The sequence below is a fragment of the Lycium ferocissimum genome, chromosome 1 (assembly GCF_029784015.1).
Source record: "Lycium ferocissimum isolate CSIRO_LF1 chromosome 1, AGI_CSIRO_Lferr_CH_V1, whole genome shotgun sequence".
Taxonomy (NCBI): domain Eukaryota; kingdom Viridiplantae; phylum Streptophyta; class Magnoliopsida; order Solanales; family Solanaceae; genus Lycium; species Lycium ferocissimum.
The window spans coordinates 3,087,904-3,102,033 of NC_081342.1; the positions used below are offsets into that span (position 1 = coordinate 3,087,904).

A 14,130-nucleotide genomic window follows, 5' to 3' on the forward strand; every position below is an offset into this window, starting at 1 on the left:
TTGAAAACAAACAAAAAAAAGTGGGCCAAACAACCAAATAAGAAATTAAAGGGTTACATTTTACTTTGTTTGTTCAACTTTCTTGTTTCATTTTTCTAATTTTGGAGAATACTAAGGGATTATTATTAGATAAAATAAAATTGTGGTCTAGACATGTTATCCTAGATTGATTATTGTTATAGTAGTTTTTCGTAGTTGTGTTATCCGTTGCACGGGTCTATGGTAAAAAAGAAATAAGTATTTTTGAATAATAGCAAATTAACTAATAAGTAAAAATTGAAAAAATTAGTAGTATACTTAAAGTTTTTTGTTAGGCCAAACAGCATTCACTTGTATCCACTTTTTCACTCTAAAGTGACCTTGCCATTTAAACAACGGGTCATTCCTATTCCACTTAAACACTTTTTTGTGATTATCTAAAATCAACACCAAAAGCGGCCACCTTAGGCACATCCAACCACAGTCTCAATTTTTAATGGTCAAAACTCCAAGAATTTACAAATTAGTGAATTTACAATTAAAATGAGTTGGCACAATTTAAGTAAGTTAGCACAATTTAAATGAGTTACTTTAATTGGCCACTTAATCCACGTAGGATACGACTGGTGTTGGTTTTGCTTCGATAACGGCGCAAAAAGTGTCTAAGTGGAATAGGAATTGCCCACCTGAAGTGTCTAAATGGAACAAGGGCCACTTTAGGTGCTCAAATGAAAGAAGTGGACGACCACAGATGTTTGTTGATGGGTTTGGCCTTTTTGTTAACAGCATTCACTTGTATCCACCATAATAGCATATACTATTTAAGTGATTTAGTACATATGAGCTATTTAGGTGGTCCTCAACTCACAGTCCATAGTCATAGATTACAATATGAAATGTAGCGTCAATTTTCTCTTTTTTTGAAACTCAAAAGACAACTCATGACATTATCCTTCGGCCGGTGTCTGTTTGGAATCCTCTGCTCATTTGTGCAATAGCTCGCAAATCACACAAGAGATGTAAGCCGCACTAGGCAAGCCCGGTGCGACAAGCTCTGACTGAAACGACTGCCGGTGAAGGGAATCGATCCCAGGTCTCCCATATAGGAAACCAAGATAGTAGTATAAAGGATGCAAACGTTATCCGGAATAATAGAATGGCATATAGCATTTATAGGAGGTTTTTAAAATCTGCCGTCAAACCTCAAAGCTCAATTCTAAACCGACAATGAAAATAGTAAACTTTTGGTTAAACGATGAAGCACATACGGATTGATGAAACATTAAACGGCGATAATAATTCTTCATTGAGAGAAGGGGCGAAGCTAACTTATAATTTCATATGAACCCAACAACTTTTCTCTAGATCATATATATATATATATATATATATATATATACACACACACACACATATATATATATATATACATACTCGCCTCAATTTACGCACACTTTCCTTTTTAGTCTGTACCAAAAGAATGTCACATTTCTATATATAGAAATGATTTAACTTTATAAGATGACTTACAACAATACAAATATCTAAGACTTGTTCTGAACAATAATTTCAAAAGTCTTTTTTTTTTTTTTAAACTTCGTACCTAGTTAAAAGATAGCAAATAAATTGAGACGGAAGGAGTATTAACTTGAGATTGCTTTGTAAAAAATTACTATAAACTTTAAATTTTGAATCTGCATTTCTAATTGAGAGACAGAAGTTAGGAGTTAACGAATCAAATTAAAGAGTATAATCATGGGAAAAAGACAATATTATTATAATATTAATGGAAAGATGATGTTAGGTTAGAAGTTGGTTGCCTACTACTTTACTATAAATCCACGGTTTCATTCATCTTTGTCACGCACTTCACGCCTCTTTCTATTATTAATAATAAAATTAATTAAGTTTGTCGATAGAGACGAAACCAAATGAAGATAACTACAATTTTCCCTTTTGTTCTTTCTCATATTTTTGACCTTTTCTAATCAATCACGAGTAGACCAAAGGAAGAAAACAACAAAGTCCCTTTTTGATATTTATGACCTTTTCTGGATCATAATTTGGATGGCAACATTAGTTCATGAAAATATAATTTGTTTAATCTGTTTCATGACCTCTTAATTTATTAATTCAGTCATTTAAAAGTTAGACAAATATATAACTGGATTTGACCCATTAGAAACCTTGTCAAATTATTTTTAAAAAATGTTTTTTTTTGTTTGATATATTACATAAAGTCATAGTAAAAAAATATATCTATATTAGATTATTAAACAAACAGAAAATTTAAAAACTTGGTAAGAGTAGGATGAGTTGGGCTCTCATTCGGTAAATACTTACCCGCATGAATGTTTACATCAAATCAATATAATTTACCATAGTTAAGTAATTTAATGAAGTGAATATATATATATATATATATATAAAGTAATCATGGTTACGTGATAGTTGTATATTCAAACACATGTCATACATCCATTGGTTTGGTGTATAACGCGCGTGGGTAAGTTTTTACTCTTCAATTTTAGGTCCAACACATTTCAACCTAAGTAATTTTAAGCATATTAATATTTTACTTATTTATTAACTCAATTTCTTTTGACCAGCGAAAATTCAATCAATGACACCTCTAATCACAATTCTCAAGTCGAGGGGATTTCTCTCTTCCCCTCCCCCATATACCTATGAATTAAGGGAGTGAATATTTTCAGACTAATTACAATAACAATTGCTACGTTTAAACCAAGCAAATTGGGGTCTACTACACAACTCTTTACCGTTCATGTCACTTTATTTAAGTCCTCATTATACTGTTATAAGATATTACTACTAATTTCTCTAACGCTAGAAGTTTTTTATAGACTTCTAACGAAAGTAAACTACTGACATTAGTAAAACTTAATTGCAATTATTTGGTGTCGTTTGTTTAAATCTTTTTTTTTTTCACTGTGTTATGTTTGGAAGTCTTAAGTGGTATACTCTCCATATTGAGTCAATCGAATCCTATAATTTTGATCATGAATTTTAGACGATGTTACATATTGTAATTGTAATGTTTAATCATTATAGAAGCACTGTTGTTTTCGATTTTTGATTATTTTCTACTGATTAAGAGACCTGCTTACTTTACCGTACAAAAATAACAGATTAGAGAGCAAAAAGAACTATTGTACCAATAAGCTTCCATTAAAGAATGATCTACCTGGCTTCAACAACTCACTTTAATGTGTGTTACTGTTAGAACTTGAAACTATCCTCAATTTCAACAACCACCAAAGCTGATTAATAACAAAACAATAATAAAATGCAAATAAAGTTTGATTACCTATATCTGTGTAAGTGAACTAATTTGGGTTTGGTAGGAAGTAGCTTAATCATGGATTTGTCATCTTTAATTTATTGACAATTCTAGAGAAAAGCTCATCACTTAGCTCTAAGAAAAAGACATGAGAAAGAAAAAAGGAAATAACAATTAACAAGAGAAAAGAATTTCAAAGGAGTTACGTGGGGTTAATTAGTAGTTTTGTGAATTGAGATTAAACTTAATCAACTACCTAATTCTGAAAGGGAAATGGAAAGTAGGTGAAAGAGACTTCACAAATTGCAAAAGTATCTTTTCTTATTCGAAAAGAGAGAGAAAACAATATCAAGTTTTTTTCATAATATTTAAGTAAATTTGGAGTCATGCTAACCGTTATTTGGTCAAGCAAAATTGTATTTATCTAAATTTAATTGTTTTATGTTCCAATACAAAACGTCCTTTCTTTTCTTTTTAGTTAGGGTAATAAATGGGAAGGTTGAGCTGAATTAAGACGGCTCAAAATGAGCTGAGTTAATAAATGAGTGAATATTTATTTTTTTGATAACTAACTTTGTATTTACCAGGAAAAATATTTACACAGTTTTAGAACCAGAACCTGGTAGAGTTGGACATAAGCCCAACTTTTGGTGCATCATCAACTACAACACAATACAACTTCAAAAATAAAATTATCAACTGCTACTAAGGGTAGAAATTCAGTGTTTGTAGCAGCTTGGCTAGCCTTGGTTTCGTCGCTCTTGTGCATTGGATATCTTGAATAATCATCTTCACCAACACTGCTTCTTTCCTCTTCTTGCTCTGAAATATCCTTCAATTCGATTCCTCTCTTGCCAGATATAGTATATGCAGCTTGATAGAGTTATTCTATACACCTCAGCCTTTGTGCTAGAGTCATTCTATACACCTCAGCCTTTGCACTATTTCCATTGGCATAGCATCCTGTTGGAAATTTGGGAGAGCAAGACAATACAAATAATACTCAAAACTCACTAGAAGAGAAATGGAGAAAAGATGATTTTCTATTCAACTTGGCTTGATTCAAATGGCTAGATTACATGACTATTTATAGGTGAATTCATCCATGTATCTAGCCTAGCATACATGTATCACTATTAATAATTTCACACTTCACATCCTCCAAGTACATGAATAAGAGCTCACTAGACTAATCTAGAATTTTCCACCAATTCATGTATCTCCTAATACATTAATCTACTAGTTCATGAACTAAATTAAATATAATGTGAACAAATTAAATAATGTGAACAAGTTTATTTTTTCAACATCCCCTTAAACTTGATTCACTACTCCAAGAGCCATCCGCAGCTTCTGAAAAATATCAATCTTCAATGGCTTGGTGAAAATGTCCGCAACTTGGTCTTGAGATTTCACAAACTCAAGCTCTACCTCCTTCTTCGATATGTAATCTCTAATGAAATGATACTTAGTATCAATATGTTTGCTCCTTTCATGAAACACCGGGTTCTTGGCCAACGCAATGGCCGATTTGTTATCAATACAAATCTTAGTTGCATCTTCTTGTGGTTGGTAAAGTTCTTTCAACAGGCTCCTTAGCCAAATTGCATGACAAACACAAGAAGAAGCTTCTACATACTCTATTTCACATGTTGACAAAGTCACAATTGGTTGCTTCTTGGAATTCCATGTAAATGCGAGATTTCCAAAAAGGAAAACAAACCCGGTAGTACTTTTCCATTCATCAACATCACCAGCCCAATCACTATCACTAGCCAACAAGCTTGAAGTCTTTGGAAGAGGAATAAAAATTCCATAATCAAGTGTACCTTTGATGTACTGAGTATTCTTTTGGTCGCTTTTAAATGAGAAGTTGTTGGAGTTTCCATAAAGCGACCGACAAGTCCAACACCAAAAAGAATATCGGTCTCATACAAGTTAAATACCTTAAGCTTCCAAAGAAGACTCTTGAAATATGTGGGATTGATATTTTCTCCATTTTCACGCTTGGACAGTTTAACTCCACAATCCACGGGGGTGCTAACAGGCTTGCAATTTTCCATCTCAAATTTCTTGAGAATCTCCTTTGCATATTCTCCTTGAGAAATAAAGATGCCATCATTCTTCTGCTCCACTTTAATGCCAAGATAGTATGACATTAGGCCAATGTCCGTCATCTCAAATTCTCTTGTCATTGATTTCTTGAATTCTTCAAACATCTTTGGATTATTTCCTGTCAAGATCAAATCATCCACATACAAACAAACAAGTAATGTGTCACCATCTTCATTAATTTTTACATAAAGTGCATGCTCATGGGGACACTTTAAAAAACCATTTGCTTGGAAGTATTTGTCAATTCTACAATTCCAAGCCCGTGGAACTTGTTTCAAGCCATAAAGAGCCTTCTTCAATTTCAACACTTTATCTTCATCTCCTTCAACCTTATAGCCCAAAGGTTGATCAATGTATACTTCTTCCTCCAAAATCCCATTCAAGAAAGCCGACTTCACATCCATTTGATGGATTTTCCACCGATTCAGTTTCAAAGAAATAATCAAGCGGATTGTCTCCAAATGAGCAATTGGTGCAAACACCTCATCATAATCAATACCGACCTTTTGCTTGTACCCCTTTGCTACCAATCTTGCTTTGTACCTCTCTGCTTCTCCTTTGGAATTTTTCTTTAGCTTGTAAACCCATTTGACTCCAATGGTTCTTTTTCCTTTTGGAAGTTTTGCCAACTCCCAAGTGTCATTCTTCTTGATTGCCCTAATTTCTTCATCCATCGCATCTCTCCATTTTGGATTATCGGCAGCATCTTCATAACTTACAGGCTCGCTGTCCACCAATAAACAAAAGTGAGTTAAATCACTTAAATTTTCTGTTACTTCTTCTGTTGCGTCATACAAGTCTCGAAGACTTCTAGACTTTCGAGGTACACTGCTTGAACTTGATTCCTCAACTTCTTGAACTTGCGGTGGAGGTGTTGTAGGTGGTGTAGTAGGTCGCTCCATAACTTCTTTAACATGTTCATCATCAAGGAATGGACTAAAAGAGTAGTCTTGCTCTTTAGATTTTCATTCCCAAGCACTATTTTCATCAACTTCAACATCTCTGCTTATGGTAACCTTGCCATTTCTTGGGTTATATAACTTATAACCTTTAGATCTTTGCGCATAACCAACGAAAACATACCTCTCACTTTTTTCATCAAGCTTAGATCTCTTCTCATCCGGCACATGTGCATAAGCAATGCTTCCAAACACTCGCAAGTGAGAAACTTTTGGTTTGAAACCACTCCAAGCCTCTTGCGGTGTTTTGCCACGAACACTTTTGGTGTGACGCCGATTTGATAAATACACCGCACAAGCAATTGCTTCAGCCCAAAACTCCTTTGGCATATTTTTGCTCTTCAACATACTTCTTGCCATGTTGAGAATAGTTCGATTCTTCCTCTCCACCAGGCCATTTTGTTGAGGCGATCTTGGAACGGTCAAAAAATGGCGTATTCCATTTTTTCCACAAAAAGCCTTGAATTCATTTGAAGTGAATTCTCTACCATTATCGGACCGAAGTGACTTTATTTGGTAGCCACTTTGTTTCTCCACCATGCTCTTAAAATTCTTGAAGTTTTCAAACACCTCAGATTTTTCCTTAAAAACATATACCCAAGTTTTTCGAGAATAATCATCAATAAAGAGAAGGAAATAATTACTTTTACCAAGTGAGGCTGGCTTGATAGGTCCGCACACATCCATATGAATCAACTCTAAAGGACACCGTGCACTTGTCAATGACTCTTTGGGAAAGTTTTTCCTTGACTGCTTTCCAAAAAGACATCCTTCGCAAAGCTGATTAGGATGGTTAATAGTTGGCAACCCTTTCACCATATTTTCCTTTTTCATCAACCTTAGACTATCAAAATTCAAATGGCCAAATCTCATATGCCAAAGCCAAGATGAATCTTTGACACATGAAAATAAGCACCTTGGTACATTACTTTGAAGATTCAAAACAAACATTTTATTTTTAGCCATAGGAACTTTGGCTAACAATCTCCCATTTTCATCTTTCATAGTCAACTTTTTATCTTTCAAATGAATGTCATAATTTTTCTCCAAAAGCTGTCCCAAACTCAGAATATTACTTTTCATTTCTGGTATATACATGACATTGGAGATAAATTGATGACTTCCATCTTTCAAACGAATTAAAATCGTACCTTTTCCTTTGATTTGAACTTTTGAAGAGTCTCCAAGAGTGATGTTGCCACCATTAAATTCCTCAAACTCGGCAAATAAATGCTTCTTCCCGCAAATATGGTTGTTGCACCGAATCAAGGTACCATTTATTTCTTTCTACACTTTCTTCTTCTTTACATGCCATGAGTAAAGTGTCACCTTCATCTTCATTTTTGCTCTCCACAAAATTATTTATCTCCTCCAAATTATTTTTACATTCCCAGGAAAAATGACCATATTTATGACATGTATAACATTCAATATTTGATTTGTCATACCTTCCTTGATTTGACCTCCATCCTCTACCTCTTCCGCGGCCTTTTCCTTGGTTGGAGTCTTGACTTCTATTTTCTTTGGTCGGAGGTTGACTACCACCTCTTCCTCCTCTACCACGACCTCTTCCATGCCTACGACCTCTTTGTTGTGAGCCACGCCTTTCATCTTTCTCTTTCGAAGAAATTTTTGCTTGCAAAGCTTGTTCAACCGACTCTTGTTTCGGTTTCTTCAACTTTTCTTCATGTGCTTGCAAAGAACCCATGAGTTCTTCTATGGTCATGGTGTCCAAGTCCTTGGACTCTTCAATGGCAACAACAATATAATTAAATTTTGAATCTAGGGATCGCAATATTTTTGCAACGACCCTATCATCATTCAACTCTTCACCATATCTCTTCATTTGATTAACAACCGCCAAGACTCTTGAAATATAATCCGAAACTGATTCGGATTCCTTCATTTGTAGCGATTAAAATTCTCCTCTTAAGTTTTGGAGACGAACCTTTTTCACCTTGTCCAAACCTTTAAAGGAAGTTTGAAGAATATCCCATGCTTGCTTAGAGTTGGTTGCATTTGCAACCTTCTCGAACATCTTTTCATCCAAAATTTGATGGATGAGTGTGAGTGCCTTTTGGTCTTTCTTCTTTGTCACGGCGGCATCATCTTCTTTATCAACGCCACTCTCCACAATTTCCCACACATCATAGGCTCCAAGCAAAGCCTTCATTCGGATGCACCAACTTTCATAATTTTCTTTAGTGAACATCGGAACTTGAAATGGAGTTCCATTGGTGTTAGTCATTTTCTCTCTACGTTTTGTTGTCTCTCAAACACACCGGCTCTGATACCAAATGTTGGAAATTTGGGAGAGCAAGACAACACAAATAATACTCAAAACTCACTAGAAGAGAAATGGAGGAAAGATGATTTTCTATTTAACTTGGCTTGATTCAAATGGCTAGATTACATGACTATTTATAGGTGAATTCATCCATGTATCTAGCCTAGCATACATGTATCACTATTAATAATATCACACTTCACATCCTCCAAGTACATGAATAAGACCTCACTAGACTAATCTAAATTTTTTCACCAATTCATGTATCTCCTAATACATTAATCTACTAGTTCATGAACTAAATTAAACATAATGTGAACAAATTAAATAATGTGAACAAGTTTATTTTTTCAACACATCTGGCCCATAGTTATTCGTGTTCCCAACTGATCACCTTTTGTATATTCTTCCGTGTAACTTAGCGTGCCACACCATATTTGCTATTGGGCACTGAAAGAGCAGGTGTTGTAGGTTTTCTGGACTGGTTTCACAGTGAGCGCATGTTGGGCTACAATTAATGTTCCATTTGATCAACTTATCTTTGGTAGCCAATCTGCCTAGGATTGCTAGATAATGAATGAACACCCACACCTTGGACAACCTTGGTTGTTGCATAGCATTTTCTTCCATCTAGTCTTAGGAAACTCCCCCTCTTAAGTTGTTATACATCACCCTTATTGAGTATTCTGGCAATTGCATGATTGTGTCTTTGGTTATATCAGCTTCCTCCAAATACTTTCGTGGTTTGAGTATCTTCCTTATTATCCATGAAGCCTGATTTGCTACTGTTTCCAATATATCATTCCCCTTGGCATAGTAAGCATGTACCAGCTGTATCCAAAGCTTACTTTTTTTCTTGCATAAGCTCCACAATTGTTTAAGGATAGCAGCTCTATTCCATATCAGAATATCTGTAATGTTGAGGTCCTCAGCTATCTTAGGCACACATAGAGTGTCCCATGCAATCAGGGCTCTCTTTGTGTGCTCAACACTATCAGTCCACATGAATTTCCTACGTACAGACTCAACTTGCTAGATGATTTTCTTTGGGAGTACAAAAATTTGAAACCAAAAGTTTTGAATTCCTATAAGGACACTCCTGATCAATTAAAGCCTGCCTGCATATGAGAGAAACTTTGTTGTCCATGTGGTTATCTTGCCAATCATTTAATCCAGGAGGGGTTGACATTGTCCAATAGATAAAAATGAGCGAATATTACTTGAGATCAAATGTGCTAGGTAAAAATGGACAGAGTTAATAAGTAAGTGGGTTATATTTTTGTTTACACGGGAAATCGGTACAATTGATGAATTTGTGTACGTGGTCAAGGACACGTGGATCAAAGTGACTAGAATAGCAATGTAATATGTAGTAAAGTTGATAAAAATGAAATGTAAATAAAGTAAAAGTTAGAGATAGCCTAAGCCTTGGAGAAGCTTTTGAGCTAGAGTCTCCGGGCAAGCGAACAATCAGAACTTTGCTTAATTGAACAAGAGCAAAATAAGAGCAAGGTATTTCTTGTATATATTTTCCGATGCCCCTTACAATGAAATGAGGAGCTATTTCATACTTGAGCTATGGGGTACAACTTCCATGAATCATGCCCCCATTAATATTACAAATTAATGTCGTACGTAGTAATGATGAACAATAAAAATGACAATAATGCCTATTAAAATCCCATTGGGGGGGGGGGGGGTGCAAAGTCTTCGTGTAACGACTACATTTAATGACGTTTGACCGGTAAGTTGTCATGCTTCTCCGGGCCTTTTATAGTTTCTTCCTCCCGTAGCAGTTACCAAATTACTTCTCCGGAATGTCGTTACGCTTTCCCGGAACTCCTCGCTTGCTGACTCGAATCTAACATGTCACCATCGCCACGTGTCATCTTCTGATACGTCCACTTGGTGTCGACGGATTATACCCTATACAATTTTCATAATCTAAATTTATCACCCCTACTTTTAGTGCACAACTTATTGTTAATAGACTCGTTTGAATGTTTTATCAGGCTTTCAACCCTGCAGTACTAAAAATTTATGACAAGAACTACATCTTGATCTCATATATATATATATATATACAACTAGCTAGTCTTGAATAGTGTCCCCTCCATAATGGATAAACAACTCAAACTTTGCCATCAAACAATAGACTCTTCAAATTGTTAACATGGTGGAGCCCAAATGCATCTCATATATTTCTTAGTTTTCTAGAAAACAATTTGTGCCTTACATCTGTTGATTGAAAATATGTTTGTCTTCCTAATTGGGAAAATTTAAAATTACTCCTTGCAATTTGTTTGCATTTGAGCAGTCCACCCTCTATATTTTGTTAGAAAAGCAAACTAGAAAATGGTTCAAACAAAGCTAAGGTGCCTGAACATAATATTGGTGGGTTGGATCATGCCTCACGTATATTTGGCATGCAGAGATCGACCCATTTTACCTTGCGGCTCAAATCTCATGCACCCAAGTTCAATCCTTTTTTCTTACTCTTTACTAGCCACTAAGAGAACAATACTTTATAACGTGAAGAATATGGTTCTTCCTAACCAATAAGGGACACTCCCTTTTGAGATAAGTACTTATTAGTTTAATTTTTGACATATTTTAACTAGTAACAACCCCCTCCTCCTCTTTAGACCAGGGTTCAAATTCCATCATAGACAAACAGTTACTACTCCGTGATTTCTACCCTTATGTCTAACTTTAGTTGGGGTAAAGTTGACCGATATATGTGCTGGTGGGAGGCAGCAAATACCCAATAGAATAGTTATAGAGCGCACAAGTTGGCCAGACACCACCATTTAAAAAAAGCCCTTCTCCTCAACATGAATATGGAGACATTTTTTATTTTTTTATTACCTGATGGATCTTTACTAGTCAAAAATCCAGTAGGAAGCTAAAAGAAAAATTATTGAACATGGAAAAGAGTCTGGGAGTATTTTTGCATGAGTGCAGTATGATACTTAGTGCATTTTAGAATATTTTTCAAAAGTAGACTTGTGCTCCATTTATAATAGAATTCTTTTATGAGCATATATTTGGAAATTTAGATAAGACATAATTTTCCTAACATTCTTGTGGAATGAATGATTCAATTGATTGAAATTTCTTCATTATTCACTTAAGAAGTTATTTCCAACTATTAAAAGTTGTCAATCTAATCCATTAATAATCCATTAATTCCCAATTGTCATTATCTTATCTCTTTCCTAGTGCTTAACAACCACAAAAACTTTGGCCTTCAAATTACATCAATTATCTCTTCAAATATTAACATGGAGGAGCCCACAATTCATGTTTTTGCCTTGTTTTTAGGTATACAGATGTGCCTCCCTTGTCTGTTTGATTGTTTAGGCAAGTTTTGGAAAAACTTTAAAAGTGCTCCTTGCAACTCACCCGGTTTCTCGCGTGATATTCTGTATTCACATTGGGATCTGAATAACTCTGAATTTGTGCCGAGAAGTCCGGCATTGGGGGTAAAACGCTTCCTAATAAAGTTGACTACATATTTAGAACTCGAATACGAGATCCGCTTGAAATGAAGAGCATTACCACTCCACCATAACCCTTGTTGGTATCCTCAACTTTGTTAAATACTCACAAACGCTCCTTCGCCCTAATATATAATTACGGAGACGAGTTAACTTCTATATGATAACAATATAAAAAGCTTTTATGATATCATGTTTTTAAAAAGATAATGATAGGTAATTATTTATAAAATATCGAACAAATTGCGTTGCCAATAAATAATGAGATTTGTTGTAACGTATTAAATTACACTAACAATAAGTGCATGTTTGACCTCATAGTGTGGGGGAACTTTTGGAAGGGGAAACATCTTTTGGGGGAGTTAAGTGATCAGTCAGTTGATCCTTCTATGCACACCGACCAAATGATAGACTGTGCATAGAAGACATATACCATACACCAATCAATTATTTTTATGTAAATATTGGGTGTGAGTAATTTTTTTCAACCACAAGATATCCAAGATGATGTTGATAGCTTTTGGCGTTAAATATGTGCAACCAAGAAATAAGAATAGGAGCAGTGGGGGAGCTAAAGGGTTCAATCAAATCTCATTTATCGGAAAATTATATTATGTACACAGGATGAAAACAGATCTTAGATTATATATGAATTGTGAATCCTCTTGACAAAAGAAAAGATTACAGTGTAGTAATAAAGGTGATTGAAAAATTGCCGTACATCATGAGTTCAAATCTTAAATTTGAGGATATATGCATTCTATCAAAAAAGAAAAATTAAAATTTTCATTCCCCCCCCCCCCACCCACCCGCCGGTTTAACACACCAGAAAATTCAAAAGGAAGAGAAGACGGAGTCAATGGGAAATTTAAAGGTTGTCTTCATGACTTGTATGAGAAAGTGACATTAAATTCAACTTGAAAATTCGATCTTAGACAACTCACAATTATTGTTGAGGAAATTTAATTGAAACTGCACACATTAAATCGAACCGGCCAAAATATACGCTCTTTAATTGAGAGACTGTACAATTTTCAAACTGATTTGTACTCTCAACAGTATCAAGACTTATATTTTATTGATGTCGTTGAAAGTTTTTCGTATGACTTTATTTCGATTTAACTGTTCATTTTCATCCTATTTAATACTCTTCTGTTCTAATTTACGTGGCACCTTTCAGATTTTAAAATTTAAACAAGTCATTTTTTTATCGTAATTTTTTCATATATCTATTAAATATTTTGAATTGTTAATTATTGTGACTTATAGTACTTTTTACATAGTTTCCAAATATGTAAATTTTATTTCAAGAAACTTAAATATCTCATGCCTAAATTCATAGTCAAAATTAAACTATTTGACTCTCGAAATCCGCATGGTGCCACATAAATTGAGAAAAAAGGAATAGGATATTTGAAGAAAGATAAAATCTTGACTAGAATATAATTTCCTGACTAGTTGCACGCTTATTTATGTTTCTAGATTGTGGAATTCATGTGTTACCTTTGTGCATCCATTGATTGTATTGAGTTTGAATGGATTAAGTAACTAAGGTGTGTTGGACTTTGTTGATTTAGGTCGGATTGGACTACAAATAGACACTAGAAGAACAGGACTAATCAACTTGTAACTTTTCGAATTTAATCGCTTTGTCATTTCTTATAATTTTCTTATAATCTCCAAAATGTCAATTGCCTACGTTAAAGTCTCTAACCATACACATAAACAAAAAACACTGTACGTCAAATGTGAAATAGACACACTGTTATTTCATTGGTTCGGATTTCTTAAACACCAAACCAAACCAATTGCGTCGGGTTTTTAAATTTATACATCAAACCAAACCAATAAAATTCGAGTTTTTCAACATTTCAGGTTTTCTCTTATTCGGTTTTCTCGTTATTCGGGTTTTTTTTTTTCGGAATAGTCTTGATACAAAACATATAACTTTTACTTCAAATATTTCTTTAGTCCTAGAAGATACAACTA

General features: G+C 34.5%; 1 protein-coding gene across 1 annotated transcript; it reads right to left on the reverse strand.

Moving 5' to 3' along the window:
- Window positions 1-7,201: 7,201 nt before the first annotated feature.
- On the reverse strand, window positions 7,202-8,602 carry LOC132060973 (uncharacterized). Its single transcript, XM_059453865.1, has 3 exons — window positions 8,303-8,602; window positions 7,803-8,194; window positions 7,202-7,247 (listed from the first exon to the last, which is right to left on the reverse strand). The coding sequence occupies exons 1-3, from the start codon at window positions 8,600-8,602 to the stop codon at window positions 7,202-7,204; spliced, it is 738 nt and encodes a 245-aa protein (XP_059309848.1).
- Window positions 8,603-14,130: the final 5,528 nt, after the last annotated feature.

Coding starts and splice junctions, on each gene's coding strand:
- LOC132060973 (XM_059453865.1), bottom strand. CDS start 8,602: ATGACTAACACCAATGGAACTCCATTTCAAGTTCCGATGTTCACTAAA. Junction 8,195..8,302: donor GTTTGGACAAGGTGAAAAAG/GTTCGTCTCCAA, acceptor AATCAAATGAAG/AGATATGGTGAAGAGTTGAA. Junction 7,248..7,802: donor TGGAGGTCAAATCAAGGAAG/GTATGACAAATC, acceptor CATGTGTCAAAG/ATTCATCTTGGCTTTGGCAT.